The 18,115-nt window shown below is 29.2% G+C and overlaps 1 protein-coding gene across 1 annotated transcript; it reads left to right on the plus strand.

Moving 5' to 3' along the window:
• The first annotated feature begins 11,834 nt into the window (after positions 1–11,834).
• On the plus strand, positions 11,835–16,577 carry LOC107407443 (transcription factor EGL1). Its single transcript, XM_016014727.4, has 8 exons — positions 11,835–13,125; positions 13,648–13,902; positions 14,160–14,256; positions 14,399–14,413; positions 14,672–14,728; positions 14,830–15,672; positions 15,773–16,216; positions 16,338–16,577. Exons 1-8 carry the CDS (start codon positions 12,995–12,997, stop codon positions 16,407–16,409), a joined length of 1,914 nt encoding a protein of 637 aa, XP_015870213.3. The 5' UTR covers positions 11,835–12,994; the 3' UTR covers positions 16,410–16,577.
• The last annotated feature ends 1,538 nt before the right edge of the window (positions 16,578–18,115 follow it).

Consider the following 18,115-nt stretch of genomic DNA (forward strand, 5'->3'; position numbering starts at 1 on the left):
GAAACGTTTAATTTTTTTTAATTCAATTATCTCTTTAATGGTTCACTTATCTATATTTAATTTAATTTTTTGATAATTAGAATTACTATTCCACCTCACATATGGATGAGAGATCCAAATTTAGGTTATATTAATTAATAATTTACCAATAATATATTAGCATATGTCTTTTAATAAATGGTTTTTGATAAACAAATCGGTACCTATTTGAAAAATCGTCACTTATATATAAATATATAACCTATGGAATTATATATATTCATAGTATTCATCCATAAAGTATATGAAATCAAACAATAAATTATTAGCATTACATGTACTTTGATTGGTGACTCCCATTATAGCAAAGTTGTGTGCACATAATATATATATATATATATATAGCTTCTACGATGCAAATCGTACCTAAAGCCAACGTTTTTTTGAAAAAAACATCGGTTTTGCTATGTACGCTTTATACACATACACAGCAAAATCGATATTTTTTTTTCAAAAAGCATCGGCTTTGGATGCGGTCCACATGCGGATGATCCGCACTGTATAATTACTCTCTCTCTCTCTATATATATATATATATATATAAATAAGTCTTTAATTGTGTATTTCTTGATTTAACTAAATAATTAGGATACTTAAGTGGAAAACTTTAATCATTAAATAAAGTGATTATTAAAATTTGAATTCAAATATAAAACTTTATGAGATGTGACAACTTTTAACATTTACTATATAATCTTATTAAAATTAGAGAATCTTTAGCTAGATAATCAGAAAATCTTTAGCCAGATAATTATTATGTATTTATATACACACACACATGAATGTTAAAAAAATATTATTTATTATTATTAATGATACTCATTTATCACCATATAATTATCATTGTTGCTCTTAGTTGAAAGATGATTATATGTAAATTAATCTCCCAATGGCAAGAGATTGGTGTCCCCACCAAAAGATGGTATGTCGCCTATAATAGTAAAATTATAATTATAAATATATACTCATATCATATCATTTTTAACCCGTTGAAGACATAATTATCGTATTATATTAGAAACCTATTTAATGTGACAATGTATGTAACATCTTGATCTAAGAAAATGCTCTGAATTCGAATTTTCGACCAAGCTTGACTAAGGTGGGAGGCATTGACTAAGTGGGTTCACAGTTGACTTTTTACTGCAAGAGGAATTTTGCATTGATCAAGGTACCGTGGTGAAGTACTCGTCGATAAGAGTTTATAGGCTAGTAGTACACCAAAATCAAAGCCGAAATTTGAAAGTTATGGTCAAAACAAAGTGTAACCCGAATTGATCAGTTAGCTCGGAGTTGAACTTTTTATCTATATGGATTTTGATGTTGACTTATATAATATCAATACAAGTCTATAGACTGATGGCATGCTTAATTTGGACTTACAGTTGAAAAGTTATAGATATGTAAAGTCGTATCTATTTTTCTGGAGATTAACATTATCGGGAAGTGGAATGTTTAGAAGAGTCCCTGATGGGTGAAATGTGCCACCAATTAGTGGGTGCCACCTGTATCAATTGGTAGTGCAATATGCCACCTATCGATGTTGCCACATGTCATCACAAAATAATAATAAAAAAATATACTTTTTTTCTCTTTTTCTTTTTCCCTCTCCCCCTCTTCTTTGCTCTCTTTTTTCCCCATAGCAAACTGGCTCTCTCTTCCCTCCTATTGGTCAGCCGTTTGCCTCATTCCGACCTTCAGATAGCAACATGCACCAGCTGACATGGTGGCCCACGGTTAGGCGACTCTGGCCATCGAATTTCCGGCCGTTTGGCTGGTGGACATGTTGGGATTGATTGTCCAATGCCGATGGCCAGCATTTCCCCATTGGCTAGTTTTTCGGTGGTTTCCGGCCACGAGCTTGGTCCCTCCCTCTTGTTTTTGACCCCATGATCTTAAAAATGGCCTGGCTAGTTTTTCGGTGGTTTCCGACCATGAGCTTGGACCCTCCCTCTTGTTTTTGACCCCTTGATCTTAAAAATGGCCTCCATTTATCTAAATTTCAAATTGTTTGAGAGATACATTGAATGGAAGTTTGGTCGAAACTTTCCTACTCTTTTTGACCACTAACGGCAAGATTGGGGTATTTAAGCTAAGTATCTTTAATCCTTATCTTACAAACTTTCATTTGATATATAATTTGCTAATTATGGTTGTGTATTTAATATATCACCATTTTTGAGCTAATAAAAAAATTATTGTGCTAAATTGTAGTTAAATTTATTGTTATATTTTACTATTGAATTTATTATGCAAAATAAAGCATACTTATGTGTGAATTTCATGTGATTTAATATAATTTTCGCATAAATTAATTTTAAGGATTTAAGAAAAATAATAATTTTTAGTGTATAAAATATATTTGTGTATTTGGATATTTGTAAAATTGAAATTATTTTGGTAATAATTAATTTTATAAAATTGTTGCATTTATGTGGTTGTTTAAAAGGGAAACATGGAATTTTACGGGTTTAACAACAGCGTATCAAACCTGGTGGTATTTTGTCAAATTCTGGTATTTATGATATTGTAAATTTTTATAGTTCTTAGATGTACCATACAATACTGATGTGTGACTGTATTCATGATTAGCGTATAAGTATATATGACCATCTTGTAGGAGCTATGGATCTAAGAGTTGACAAGTATTTTGCACAGTGAACATCAACCGTCCCCTCTTGATCTCATGATTGCTAATTATTATATTATAGTTAAATGCGCATGTTATATATATGGTCATCCATTATGGGCTATGGTGAGAGAGGATAGATAAGTATTTTACAATGATAGCATCAGCTACCCTCCCTTCAGTTGAAGAACGACTTGTTTAGCGATAGTAAAAATTATTACCAATCGGCACCTCAGGATGCCAAAGTGATTAATTGCAAGTTTATCTCTTTAACCTCCCCATCAGAGTAGTGTTTGGGACATAAGTACTGTCTGACATCACTGGTATATCGTATGGTATATCAAGCGTCTTTTTCATGTATATGTATATATATTATGTTATATTCATGTGTACCATACTGTATGAGGGTAATGACCTAATTCGACTCATGAATTGGATGGCTACTAGATGCAACCACCCGGTGACATATTGGTAGGAGTGTATTTACGACAACTGATATCATGAGATCGTACACTATGCTATTTGGTATATCAAATGTATCTTCATTATGAGTGTGCGGATTATAGTATATTTCTAAATTTTAAAATTTTATTTTAATTTATTTTAACTATTTATAATTATGATTTTCTATTATTATCATTATTTGTTGTTGTAATTATTATTATTATTAATTGTTATCAGTATTATTATTATTATTATTATTATTTATCATTGTTATTGTTGTTAATTATTATTGTAGTTGTTATTGTTATTATTATTTATTATGATTATTATTATTGTTATTATTATTGTTATTTTTATTATTATTGTTACCATTGTTGTTATCATTATTCTTATTTATTATTGTTATTATTATTACTTGTGAATTTGTTATCGTTATTATTATTATCATCACTATTATTCTTAATAGTTATTACGAAGTTTAATATTATTATTTGTTACTGTTATTATTATCATCATTAATATCAATTGCATACTCATTGCATTTGTCTTAATGGCAAGTATTGTAGCATTCGGGCAAATATCGTAGTCTTCACATAAGTGTTGCAGCCCTTGAGCAATTCTTGTAGCCTTCGAACAATTATTGTAGCACTCGAGCAGATATCGAACTTTCGAATAGCGTTTGAGTAAGGTATTGTAACTTTTGAGCAGGTTATCCAAACTTTTGAGAAGTTATATCATTACTATTATTATTGTTATTATCATTATTATTATCGTTGTTTTTATTATTTTCTATTTGTATTTATGAGTTTGAAATATTCTTGATATGTTATAATAACGTATAATTGTAATAAGTGGATGGTGTAGCTTGACACAAGTTATAAAGATATTTATGTTTTATTAAATTATTTCTTATATCTATATCTTTGTACTAATGTTATTGAAGTCTTACAAATTTATGAAAATCTCTCTTAGTAAGATGGGAGGAATAAGGTGGCATGACACTAGAATGTGTTTTCTGTATAAGAAAATTTTGAGACATGTCCAACCTTTAGAGAAAATACTACCGAATTTTTTGTAGAAAGGTTTGGTAAGGTTTTCCCAGTCGAGACTTGTCTAAGATTCTGATAAGGAACCTTGGGTGGATCTTGACAATATAACAATCCCTCTTGGGCATAAAAAATTATTATTAATTTTTTTGGTCTAAAAAAATATTTTATTTAATTTTTGGTCTAATGAAAATATTTTTATTAGAGAAAAAAATTCCATTTTTATTTTTGTCTAATTTTTATTTTTATATTTGTTCTATTTTTTTAAAGCCTTGGGAGCAAAAAATTATTATGATTTTTTGGTCCAAGCAAATTATTTTTATTAGACCAAAAATTCTAATTTTATTTTTTTATTTTTTAATCTAATTTTAGATTCAAAAATATTTAATTTTTTGAAACTTTTAATTTAAATAAAATAGGGATAGATATAATTTTTCAAATAAAAAAATCATAAACATAAAACGCAAAAATGACAAATTTATTTCTTAAAAAAATATATTTTAATTTTTTTATTAGAAAAAATAAATTATGATAAAAAAATATATTTTAATTTTTTTTATTAGAAAAAATAAATTATGATATTAGCATGTTGACATCATCGAATGATAAAGTTAACATGTAAGTCAATTGGATTAATTTGTAACAAATTTAAAACTTTAAAATTCAATTTGTAAAATTTTAAATTTTATAACTCAAATTACACAATTTTAAAATTTCAAGATACCAATAAAAAATTAATTTTTTAGTTTTTATAACAAACTTTATAATATGTAACTGAATTTACATATATATATATATATATATATATATTATTTTTGACAATATCTAGATTACATTAATTTAACATTCTTTGTCACATATTATTATTGTAAGTGGGAGATAAGGGATTTTTTACTTTTGTCAATGATTTAACCTTAAATTTAAGAGATATTGGCAGCTAAGCATCCCAAATTTTATTGGGGTTGACATATTACATTCTAAACTTTTTTTCTGTCATTTTGCACCCCAAACTTTCTTTTCACTTACACTGTTGGTTCTTCTATTAAAAATGCATAACGGAATGATTAGGTGTCTCGCATATGCTGATCAAGCGAGGGTAGATCAGGTAATTTCACATATTCTTCTTCTTCTTCTTCTTCTTTTTCATCTTCATAGACACCACTAAATATGAACCCTAATCTAATACAAAAGAGATCTCATCTTTTTCTGCAATTAATCATCTTTTTTATTCCTTATTATTTTGCTTTTTACCCATGAAATCGTGACTTGAAAAAAGAATAAGAAAAAAAATAAAATAATAAGGCTCCTATTTAGATTGATAAAGCTTTTCATTTTTATTTCTTGAAAGATGTCTGAGAAAAAAAAAATTACCCTTGAAAAAAAAAAAATAGAAATACCCACCAAAGATCTAGCAACAAACAAAGTGCACACAGAGAGAAAGATGAATCGAATCTAGTGTTCTAAATTTCCTTTTTCTTTTCACTTTTTTTAAAAACAACAGATAAACAACCAAGGATTTCTTTAGATTCACAGATGCAGATAGAAGGTTGAAAAGTCCCCAATTTCTAACCCTAACATTTGCTATTCTTAATAATAATAATAATATATTTACTTTTAAATAATATAAACTGAGATCCTAATGCATAGAGCTAGAAGCAAAACCAGTTATGCCATTTACAAAGATTTGCAGAGAAATTTCTTAAATGAAATCTAATTTTTAAATCGAAAACAGTGAAACTACTGATCTATCCTTGTTCGATGAGTACGTACGAGGTACCTGATTATTTAGTTATGCATTTTTAACAAAAGAACCAACGATGCAGGCAAAAAAAAAAAATTTGGGATGTAAAATGCCAAAAAAAAAAATTTAAAATGTAATATATCAACCTCGATAAATTTTGAAATGCTTAGCTGTCAAAATTCCTAAATCTAAAAATATACTTTTAATGGTACAATTATTGGGCCAAAGCTATGAGTAGTACTGTAGTACGAGTGGTATTGTGCAAGTTAGTTGGGACATTTATTTTTATAAAATATTTCATTTAGATATTTTTAAATTTACATTAATTTTAATTTAATTTTTAAAATTATAAATAAAATTTTAATAAATGTGTAGACAAAATTATTTTAAAGAGTGTAAACGAAATAATATAAAAGAAAAATACAATTTAAAACTAAAAAAATAAATAATATTCTTAAAATTTATATGAAAGGGTATGGAGGAAGTATCCTTTATTTTTACTTCCCATCGTATTTTACCATATGCTTTCCCATGGAATATGTTTTAACTCTTAAATGTCAAACGCAATGATTACCTACTCGTGCAACACTTATGCATGCATTGTTTGTCTTTTCACGCAAAAAAAAAAAAAAAAAAAAAAAAAAAACTGACATTCTCACTTACAAAGCGTGGTTCAACATGTGGCAAGATGATTGATCAAACGGGTAATATAGATACACGTGGTGCAATGGATACCGGCAAACCATTTCAGCCGCCGCCAGCCAATGGCTTGACTAGTAGGTAGCAAACTAACAAAATTTTTATAAAAATTTAGTACGGTCTATTCGTTGTGGGTCCCACGAGTTTTATTTTATCTACTTTATTTATTTATTTATTTATTTTTTTTTGTTCTTAACAACAATTATTATCCTTTTAAAATGTTTTTAATTTCTGAGCTAATATATCCAATTTTGTTTAATAAAAAAGGTGGTCCGAATGACGAGTAGGACGGCTAGTAGAGCTAAGCTGTGAGCTGACAGCTTCAGCTTAATTTTGCTTTTGTCGAAATGTCTATTAACCTTGTATGGCCTTCAGTTTTCTTCTCTTAACTAAATATAAGGTTGATTTTTTTTTTTTTTGTTTTGCTGAGAATATAAAGTTGATTTCAAAAATTAATAATAATATATGTTCCATGAACCAAAATATATATATATATATATATAAATATATAATATTACGAATATCTTTAGTCTTTTAATTATCTTTAGTCTTTTAATGGGCATATCTAACTGCATGCAAGCAATGAAATTTAATTTATGGCTAGTTAAGATTACTATTGTTGAATATACCTATTGAAGGACTATAATGTTATACGTATGAAAAAAATAGTTGTCAAATACTAAATTAAACAAGTTGAATAAGAAATAAATGTACCTGGAATAATATTAGAATTTTGTCAAACGATATATATATATATATATGTATATATATTATATTTGCATATGTATATATATAAATGTATTCATATCATATCATAAACATGGCCATCTGTCATTATCAAAGGTGATAGTTTAGCAGGAAAAAACTCTCAGTTTTTATATTTACGGATTCAAAAATTAAATTTCAAGTCTTAATAAATTTTATTATTATTTCAGATGGTCTCATACCATAATATCGCATGATATAGAACTACAACCTGATATCTATAATACTGCCAGTTCATCTGTTTTTGATTCAGCCTAAAAAAAAAAAACAAAAATGCTGACCTGCCAAATCTCCAAATTTAACATGTTCATACCTTGCATGGGATGTCATGTCAGTCAAGAAAGATATCCCAAGCAATAGTTATATTCCAGCTACGCATAATTATTAAAAATTAATAATAATAATAATAATAATAACATTATTTTCGTTATTATTAGTATTAAAGTGTTATGATTTTGTATACATAATAATTAATTAATGTGATGGAGAAGTAATAATTTTTTATATTATGAAATAGATAAAGCAAAATTTTAAATAATATGAAAAGACAGTTACTAATTGTAAATTATCAAAACATAATTTTCAATTGATAAAGAAATTTCAATATATTAATGCATGAAAACGAGGTCTATATATGTACCGTCAATACATATGCATGGCCGTTTATAGAGTAGGTTTTGTTTTCATAAGACCATTTTACTTTATTTTATTTTATTTTTATTTTATATATACAGACCTTAGCTAGACAAACCAGTATACGACGAGTAGTACTTGGTTATAATTAGCTGGGAATTTTTGTAATCTATAGTCAGCCATATATATATATATATATATATAATACAATAACACTAATTATGGAATAAACTCTCTTTGAACTTAATTATGGAATTAATTTTATAAAAAAAAAATGGAATGAATAAACTAATTAATACGCAATTTATTTGAGAATTAAAAGACATTCATATATATATATATATATATATATGGACTTGATGGTAAAAGATTGTCAACTACACATCACTCCACTTAATAAAAAGAAAGAAATGATCAGAGAAAAAAAAAAAAAAAGAAGTAAAATAAGAGAGAAAGAATATTGATTCTAACATTAATATACGACAAGGTCATTATTATATCTTAATTATTACTTAATAATATATGCATTAATGACATACAAATTTATAAGATAACTATCAATGGTATATATGAGAGGTAATCGATGTTGATGTTAAATAATAATTATATTATTGTTGTAAACAAATTTGGTAAAACAAATACCAGATTTTGGTTTTTTATTTGTTTGTTTATTTTTTCGTCAAAAAAAAAAAATTATTAATGTGAGATGATGAAACATGTCATGGGTATCTATAATTCTGTATTCACCAAAAAATGCCATGGCTATGTATATTTTTCAGAAAACAAGTGCGTCGATAATGGTGATGATGGAGATGGGAAATCTAAAAAGCAATTGTTTCTTATCAAAAATGTTATCCTTTTTTCATCATTAATGCTATCCTCAAAAAATATTATTATCATAGGTAAAGCAAAAGAATCTTTCCAGGGTGGTAATGATGAAAACACCCAATATATTTCTATTTTTATTGTATTATTGCTAAAAAAGACACCCCAAATTTAATGATGAAAACACCCAAATATATTTCTATTTTTATTTTATTATTGCTAAACAAAGACACCCCAAATTTGTTCTTTGCCGTATTTAGTTATTATTTGTTTATTGGTAAATTGCTCTTTCTCTTACATATTTGTGGATGCTACTTTAATTTTCATGCTTTTAAACCTATATATGTTACTTTCTACTCCAACCTGACCTTTTTCTTTTGGTTGTTTTTTTTGCTGAAAACCAACCTAGACCTTCTTATATCAAAAGGAATGTGATTCCAAATTGCCCCTTATGGTATTTGTGTTGAAGTACTATATTCTGAGTTTCAAAAAAGAGGTTTGAAGTACTATATTCTGAGTTTCAGAAAAAGAGATTCATTTTCTTCTTTGAAGAAAAACTAAATAGTGTCTATATATTTGTAGAAATATGTTTTTCTAATTAAAGAAAGACCAAGTACAACAAAGTGGATTTCAAAGTTTTTTTTTTTTTTTTTTGAAAAAAAGTTTCAATGTTGCAAGCTGTGATCCAGAATATATATATATATATATAAATTCACTGTTCTACTCTCACAAAATTTAAAATAAAAAAAGCAATAAAGGGCAGAATTGTCAATTTATGACTTTATAATATTGTGCTACTAAATTTATGAAACTTGAGAAAGAAATGCTCTCAAAGGCACATATTACTATATTGAGCAGGTAAGTATGAAAAATAATAATAATTAAATTGCGCAGATTCTTACTGAAAATTGCTAATATTGATTTTATGCAAATATATATATATATATATATATAAATTTTTCTAAAATACATTATTTAACTATCATTATTATTATGAGAATATAGATAGAACTAAAAGCCAATGAAAAGAAGGGAGGTTTTTTTAATTTTTTTGGGCAAATAATAAAAAGAAGGGAAATTGAATGGGACGATCTTATAGCTTTTAATTTTTAATTAAAGGACTGTCATCATTTATGTCAAGTTCTCAGAGGCATTTAAATGGTGGCAGTGTATCAGTTAATGCGCCATGGCAGCCTGCCAATTTTTTTATTATTTTTATAACTTATTTAGAAGATTTATTAATTATTGGTCATTAATTTTCATATTAATGTTACTTCCTTATTTAGGTATGTTCTATAATATTTATAAAGTATTCTTTCTTATTAAAGGCTGGTCCTGGATTTTATCCAAACAAAAAAAAGAAAAGAAAAAGAAAAAAAAAAAAAAGGCTGGTCTTGTAGATTTGTTATTATTCTTAAACATTAGATTATTTAACTTTTAAAAAAATATATATATATATATATCTACAGGCGTAATGATTTGCTCCTTTTTTTCAAAATGGGGGTTGAAAATTTTAGAAACTTAGCTCCTAAAATGTTTTAAATGGGGAAAAAATGAAATTCAACTTTGATTAACCAACATATAAGACTATCCAGTGAACAAATTAGACTATGCCTCTTCTTCCATAAAATCCACATTTGACAATTTCATTATATTTTGACCAATTTTGATCTGCAGAAAATGATGTGATACATGCGTATTTTATGAAATTATTTGAATTGAATTTAGTGATTCATAGAAATAAGATAATATATGAAGAAAGGAAAAAAAAATTAAATAATTTTAAGTATGTATTAAATAAGACTTTTTAGTTTTTTTTTTTTTTTAAAAAGAATAATTGTACATAAGGGCAGGAACATCATTTTACAGTAGGGACATAAACCATAGAGAAAGAGAACTACGAGTGACGCTATGCTTGGCTCATTCTCTACCTGATAGTACACCGTCTAGCAAGAAAATAAAATATGGATGATGGTATTTCAATTTGGTATAAAGTCAGATATGAGAAATCAAAATTTCTTCTAAAATATAAAAAAATAAAAAATAAAAATAAATTTTTATTGATTTCAAAAATATTTTAAATTATCATTGATTTTAAAAATTTAAACGGATAAAAATTAAAATTTTATTTTATTTATACATTTTTTTAACAGATAAATACTTATATACAAAGCAAATTAGCCTCGTAATTAAAATTATAATTTTATCTCTCAGAATTTTTATTTTTCTTTGTTTAGTGAAATTCCCACAACATCCATTCGAGATTATGTACTTTTTTTGTTTTTGGTTATTTAGATTTACACCCTTTAAATTCTGTATCAATTTGCATATGTCACTGCAAATTAAACTTTGCAGAAATTTGCAAATGTACCCTTTAATCTTTGTAGAACATAGGACTGTAATTGCAAAGTTTTTAATAATTTAAGTGACATAAATGACAATCTAAAAATTTAAGTAGCAAATTGTAAATCGCGCAAATTTCAAGAATATAAACACAAAAAAAAAAAAAAAAAAAGCCCCTGATTATTATTATTATTTTAAAACAAAGAGAGCAATCGGCTTTTATCTTAGCCGAGTCAACATTTTACTTTCAGCGTTTTCGAAGCCATCGGTGCCGACACAAATACCGATTCCATCACGTGCTTAAAATTAAAAAAAAAAAAATTTGAAATTCAGGGGCAAATTCGGAAATTAAAAACTTTTAGCCTCGTCCCTGGCATTTGAGTGTTTTATAGCTTGCGGCAACATTTTGCTTCTGGCAATGTCGTTTTAGTAATTTTAAAGAGCACTGGATGTAGCAAAAATGATATTGAAAGAAACTGAAAATAAAAAAAACATAAAAATAAAAAAATAAAAAAATGCAAACAATAATAAAATAAAATAATAATGGTAAATACATGATTAACAATAATAATTATTATTTTTGTTTTGTTGTTGATTAATTACTACCAAATCCCACCATTAAAGTACATACGACCGATTGTGCAGCCACTTTGAATTTGTGTTGTCATGTGACCCCTACTCCTTCCTGCTCTACTCTCTACCATCTCTCTCTTGATTTTGGTATTTTAAAAAAAAAAAAAAAAAAATCCAATGATAGAATTTTTTTTCTTCTGGAAATCTTCTCATTTGGATATGTACCTTATGTAATATTCTTTTTTACATGTATGAATTAATTATATTTATATGGGGTCTTGGTTTGTTTTGCCAACGCCATGGAAATTATTACAGTAAACAATTTTCAGAGATTATCAAAAACCAAGTGAAATATATATATATATATATATTCACTTTTTATTTACAAAGAAATGAATATGTTTTCCAGTTTTAAAAGCAACTTTACCGTTATTCATTGGTTATTTTTGGCTAGATGTTAATTTGAGCTGGGTTTTGTGGATAAATAGTGTATACCTATTTCGCAGAAAAATAAATTTTTTGAGGTCTCCCAGTAGGTCCCCAAGTGTTTAATTTTTCAGGGTCAGAAGGAACATTTTTTTTTTTTTTTTTGGTTGTGTGTTTGATTAAGATATTGGTTCTTTTTAACTTGGATTTTGTGTGTTTAAGAGCTCCAAACAAAGATAAAACGCATTGAGTGCTATTGATCCCACCATTGATGGACTTGGTCTTTTTTTCCTGAGATGAAATTTTAGCTACCGAGATTGAGAATAAGATAAAATTTTATTTTATCTTATTTTTATATATATATTTTTTTCCCTTCCCTTTTGTATTTTCATTTTCATTTCTGCTTTCATGAAAGTGAGTGTACAGATTCTGTACCCTTTTGTGGCCCTTTCCCTTCTACACCAGGTTTTGTACTTTCGAAAGTGATGAACATTAGCTGCTTCTCTTTTCTGTCTATACCACTTTTATTAGCTCCAAATTACTATTAAGTTTCTCTTTCAGCTGCAAGACCATGTTGGTTTTGGGTTATGTTATTTTGCTGGTTAGGGAACCAGAAGCTGTTTTGAGTCGAGCCCATCTGGGTTGTTGTTATTAAGAGTCAAGATTTTGAGCTAAAAAAGATAACTTTTTTTTTTTTTTTGGCTAGAAGTTGGATTTGGGTGTTGGAAAAATGAAGAGTCAGGATTTGAAAGCAAAACTTTTTATGCATCTGATCTGAGTTATTGGTGGGGGTGATTTTTATTTACTTTCTCAACTTTGAAGTTGTATGCTATGAATATGGCTACTGGGCTCGAAAACCAGGATGGGCAGCCAGAGAACCTGAAGAAACAGCTTGCTCTTGCTGTGAGAAGAATACAGTGGAGCTACTCTATCTTTTGGTCCATTTCAGCTAGTCAACCAGGGTAATGGCGGTCCCCTAATCTCTGCTTGCTCTAGTTAAGCTATGGTTTTTGGGAGAGCCTTTGAAGAAGGAGGACAGTTAAAAAAAATTTCTTCAGGATTTAATACGCAATCTTTAATTAGTTATGGTTTTCCATTTTTTATTTTCTCTGTCTTTCTCTTACTGAATTTCTGAACTTGGTTGTCTGTACATGTTTGATTGAAAGCAGAAGGTTTTCTCCCAGAATGGTAGTTTTTACTTTAAATCGACTTATACCACTTTTTTCAATGCATTTTCCTTTACAAAAAAAAAGAGACTGATATTTATGATAATTGTTTGCCTATTTTTATATCTTAATGTTTTCCGGCATTGTGCTTATTCGATCCAGAGACATATTTTATTTATTTATTTTTTTTGGTAGAAGAAATGTATAGCTACAACATTAAAAGATATTCTGCAGCTTACATCTTTATTACTCATGGTTGGATATCTACTTCTTTCAATAGCATTTTTTTTATTTTTTGTTTTCGTTCTTATTTTGTAGGGTCTTGGAGTGGAGTGATGGTTACTATAATGGAGATATTAAAACAAGGAAAACAGTACAAGCTGTAGAGCTTAATGCTGATCAAATGGGTTTGCAGAGAAGTGAGCAATTGAGGGAACTTTATGAGTCTCTCTCAGCTGGAGAAGCTAGCCCTCAATCTAGAAGGCCTTCAGCAGCATTATCCCCAGAAGATCTTTCTGATGCAGAGTGGTATTACCTGGTTTGCATGTCATTTGTCTTCAACATTGGTCAAGGGTATTCTTCTTTCTTTTATTCTGAAATCATCCAGTCAACTTATAATTGGGAAGTTCCAATTTGTAGCTTAGGCCTTTTCACATTTAAGTATAATAGAGCAATGCTTCGTCTTTCCTTTACCATTGAAGTTGTGAAGGAAAATAAGGGAGTATTCTCTCTACCCCAAGTAGCATACTCTATTCATATGTTCGTGTATATATATATATATATATATATATATTTCTTCCCAGTTTTATTCTGCTCCTATATTTCTTCAGATTGCCAGGGAGAACATTGGCAAATGATAAACCCATCTGGCTATGCAATGCTCATTTTGCGGACAGCAAAGTATTTAGTCGATCTCTGCTGGCGAAGGTAGCTTTCTCAACATTGGATGATATCTCATTTACCATTAACTAAATTCTCGTCGCTGCTCAAAATTACCGAAGCAACTAACCATGTTTATTCTGTTTGGATTTCTTCCCTTGTCCGGACTTGTTACAATTGTCATCCTCAGAGTGCATCAATTCAGGTACTATTACTAATTCAGCCACACCCAACCACTACAAGTGTTTTGTGTAGTAACAAATTAGTAACTTTTCCCTGGCATTATAATTCTATTCTGACTGTCTATAACCATTATGCTCAGAATCCTAAATATTTTTACAATTAAAATTTCATTGTCATTGTCATTCTACAAATGAAATGGAAGTAAAATTCATGTGAGTACTGGGCATGAACCTATTGAAGTTTCTTAACTAAGCATGTTATCCTCTGTTTTGTTTTCCAGACTGTGGTATGCTTTCCCTTTCTGGGAGGTGTGGTGGAGCTGGGCGTTACTGAGCTGGTACTTCTTGTGACTGCTTCCTGCATTGCATACCGAGAAGTTAATCATGCTTAAAATTCAGATTGAATGTAAATCATTTTGTTCCTTTTTCTTTCTTGAAGGTTATGGAGGATCCCGATATCATCCAGCAGATTAAGACATCAATTTTGGAGATTCCATATCCAATAGTTTCCAGAAACGCAAACCTTTGTGCTGCAAATGCACGGAATGATCTTGATCATGATCCTGTTGAAACTAAATCAGTTCCAGTTTTAGGTAGTGATGAATTAGATATGGCTTCTCCCAATGATAATTCAGATGGGTTTGAACCGATTCAACTAGCTGATGATTCATTAATAATAGAAGGAATAAACGGGGGAGCTTCTCAAGTGCAAAGCTGGCAGTTTATGGATGATGATGAGTTTAGCAATTGTATCCCTCATTCCATGGACTCTAGTGACTGTATATCTCAAACCTTGTTGAATCCGGAAAAACCTGCCTCTGGTCCTAAGAGTGAAATGGTAGGTGACCATCAATTGCAAGACCTTCAAGACTGTAATCACACAAGACTGAGTGCATTGGATCTACATAGCAATGACGTACACTATCAGGGTGTTCTTTCAGCCCTTTTAAAGAGTTCACACCAGTTACTTTTAGGTCCACTCTTTCAGAATTCCCATCAGGAATCCAGCTTCATCAGCTGGAAGAAAGGAGGATTTGTGAAGTGTCCGAAACCAAGAGGTGAAATTTCACAAAATTTAGTTAAAAAGGTTTTATTTGAAGTTCCTCGCATGCATGCTGCTTGCAGGCTTGAGTCTCCTGAAGATAATGGCAATAGAGATGGAGTTTGGAGACCGGAGGCTGATGAAATCGGTATGAACCATGCATTATCTGAGAGGAGGCGAAGAGAAAAGCTAAACAAGAGATTTTCTATTCTCAAATCTCTGGTGCCATCTATTAGCAAGGTAGGTGAAAACTCTTCCCTGGTATTTGTTTACAGAACCTTTAAAAATATATAGTAACATGCTGTCTCATTTTGTTTTTTTTTTTGTTTGTTTTGTGCAGGATGACAAAATTTCTATACTTGATGATGCAATAGAGTATTTGAAAGTGCTCGAGAGAAAAGTTGAAGAGTTGGAATATTTCAGGGAGTCAACTGAGATAGAACCGAAAACGAAGAGACAACCCCAAGATACCACGGAAAGAACATCCGATAACTATGGAAACAACAAAACTAGCAGTGGGAAGAAGCCATTGATAAACAAGAGGAAGGCTTCTGACATTGATGAATCAGAACAAGGGATCAATTATGGTGTACAAGAGGATGGTTTGGCAGATAATGTAACAGTCAGTATGAAGAATAATAGTGTTACAATTGAGATTATGTGTTCTTGGAGGGAGGGAGTGTTACTAGAAATCATGGATGCCTTGAGCAATCTCCATTTAGATTCTCACTCAGTTCAATCATCCATCATAGACGGGATTCTTTCCCTGACAATTAAATCCAAGGTATGAATTTAAGAGTTAAGGCTGTTCACATTTTATTCAAACCATTTCTAAGTGTAAAGCATTGGTTCTTTAGTGCCTATAGATATTACACTAACCATGCATTTTTATGCCTAATTTGCAGTTCAAGGGTTCAACACTTGCATCGGCAAGGAAAATCAAGCAAGCACTTCAGAGATTTGTTGGGAGCTGTTGAAAGCCTATTTTCTCACTGATACCAAGAACATTGTTTGATTTTTAAGAATCCGCCGCTTTAGTCGTTGTACAATTTGTATATCGCGGATTGTTGCTGTAAGAAACACAGTTTCTTGAGGATTTTAACTGCAGGTAGTGTATAATAAAAAAGGAATAAACTTGCTTTAAATAGTGTAATCTTAACCCTGACCTATATTGATTTGTTCTTAGAATTATCAAAGAGATGTAATCTGAAAACCTTCAAGATTTTCTGATATCTTTTAACCGAAGAAAAAATCAAATGGATCATAGAGCCACTAATTTTGAACAGAAGTAGTGTGATTGAAAGTCTATGTAGTGCTTGTTCATGCTAGTGCTGCTTTAATATCAGCACTCCGCAAGTTGTATGTTATGATATAGAACTTTTTCTCATAAAGCAGGGAATGTAATTGAAAATTGCTTGAAATCCAAAACATTAAAATGAGTGTTGTAAAAAAGTTGGACAAGAGAATGAAAAAGCAATAAAGAAAAGGCACTTCCTAATAATTTATAGAGAGAAAATAAAAAGAAATGTGTTCTGCAAAGATGTATTAGAAGCTCAAACTATATCATGATTCATGAATCGATTTGCATTGTTAAAAAAGTGCTGCCAAAAAGTCCATTAAAGAATAACAAAAAATTAGATTATGCATGGAATTGTAATTGAAGATGATGTTAGTTTTAGAAGGTACATTATTATTATTAGTGCATTTTGGTCCTAATCACCCAATAAGACAGAATGCATGTAATCGAAAACAATTAAACAACTTTGGTTTCTCTTTCATATATATATATTTAAAAAAAAAAAAAAAAGGGTAGAGGGGTCTGTCTTTTTGCATGGGGACTGGTTTTGGATAGTCAAAAAGCAACAGAGTTACAGAAACAGAATCTATTATCAAAATTTTAGAAGGCAGATTTGTAATGAAGACAATTTTTTTTTTCCTTTTTTCCCGGAGGTAGGCAATTATATTTATATATGTGTCTTCTGTTATCTTTTGCTTTTGTTTTCAATTTATAATTTTTGATTCCAAAGATCAGTTGCTTGAGAGAGGGACAATATGATCTTTGAGCCACTAAAAGTTGACAATGTTTACACACTACTTTAATCAAAGAAAAGAAAAGCCATTCCATATTTGCTGCTCCTTTTTCCTTTTTTCCACTATGACTGGGAGGATAAAGTAAATTTAAACCCAAAAATGAAAAAAAAAAAAACTGTAACAAGCTTAGACTTACATATATGATTTTGATATATAAAAAAGTCAAAACCAAATAAATTATAAAAATACAAAAATCAAATAAACATTGATGATGATAATGTTCTCTTTCTTGTCCAGTAGCCCATTATTTTTCTGCAGCAAGCTGCATCATAGCCAAAGTTATTCCTAGGTATCCCATATCTCTTTCTGAGACAGAAGGGAACTATCAGATTTACATCGACCTCCATGTCTGGGGACTGTCTATTATTTATGGCAATATTTTAGGGTTTTCGGTTTTGTTTTTAGTTTTATTTTATTTTTTATTTTTTGTCATGAATTGAAAAATGAGGATGTTCCTTAATTTATATATATATATATATATATACACCGAGGTAGGTGAAGAAATTTAGAGACTTAAAGAAATTGTCAAATAAAGACCAACGGTGGCAAAGAAATTCAGATCAAATATGGTTCAGATACGTGTTGGGTAGGA

The sequence above is a fragment of the Ziziphus jujuba genome, chromosome 6 (assembly GCF_031755915.1).
Source record: "Ziziphus jujuba cultivar Dongzao chromosome 6, ASM3175591v1".
Taxonomy (NCBI): Eukaryota; Viridiplantae; Streptophyta; class Magnoliopsida; order Rosales; family Rhamnaceae; genus Ziziphus; species Ziziphus jujuba.

Bases quoted from the DNA above. Each gene is read 5' to 3' on its own strand.
- LOC107407443 (XM_016014727.4), top strand. From the start codon at position 12,995: ATGAATATGGCTACTGGGCTCGAAAACCAGGATGGGCAGCCAGAGAAC. The intron at 13,126-13,647 runs GTAATGGCGGTC...CTTATTTTGTAG, and splicing joins ATTTCAGCTAGTCAACCAGG to GGTCTTGGAGTGGAGTGATG. The intron at 13,903-14,159 runs GTATTCTTCTTT...ATATTTCTTCAG, and splicing joins GTCTTCAACATTGGTCAAGG to ATTGCCAGGGAGAACATTGG.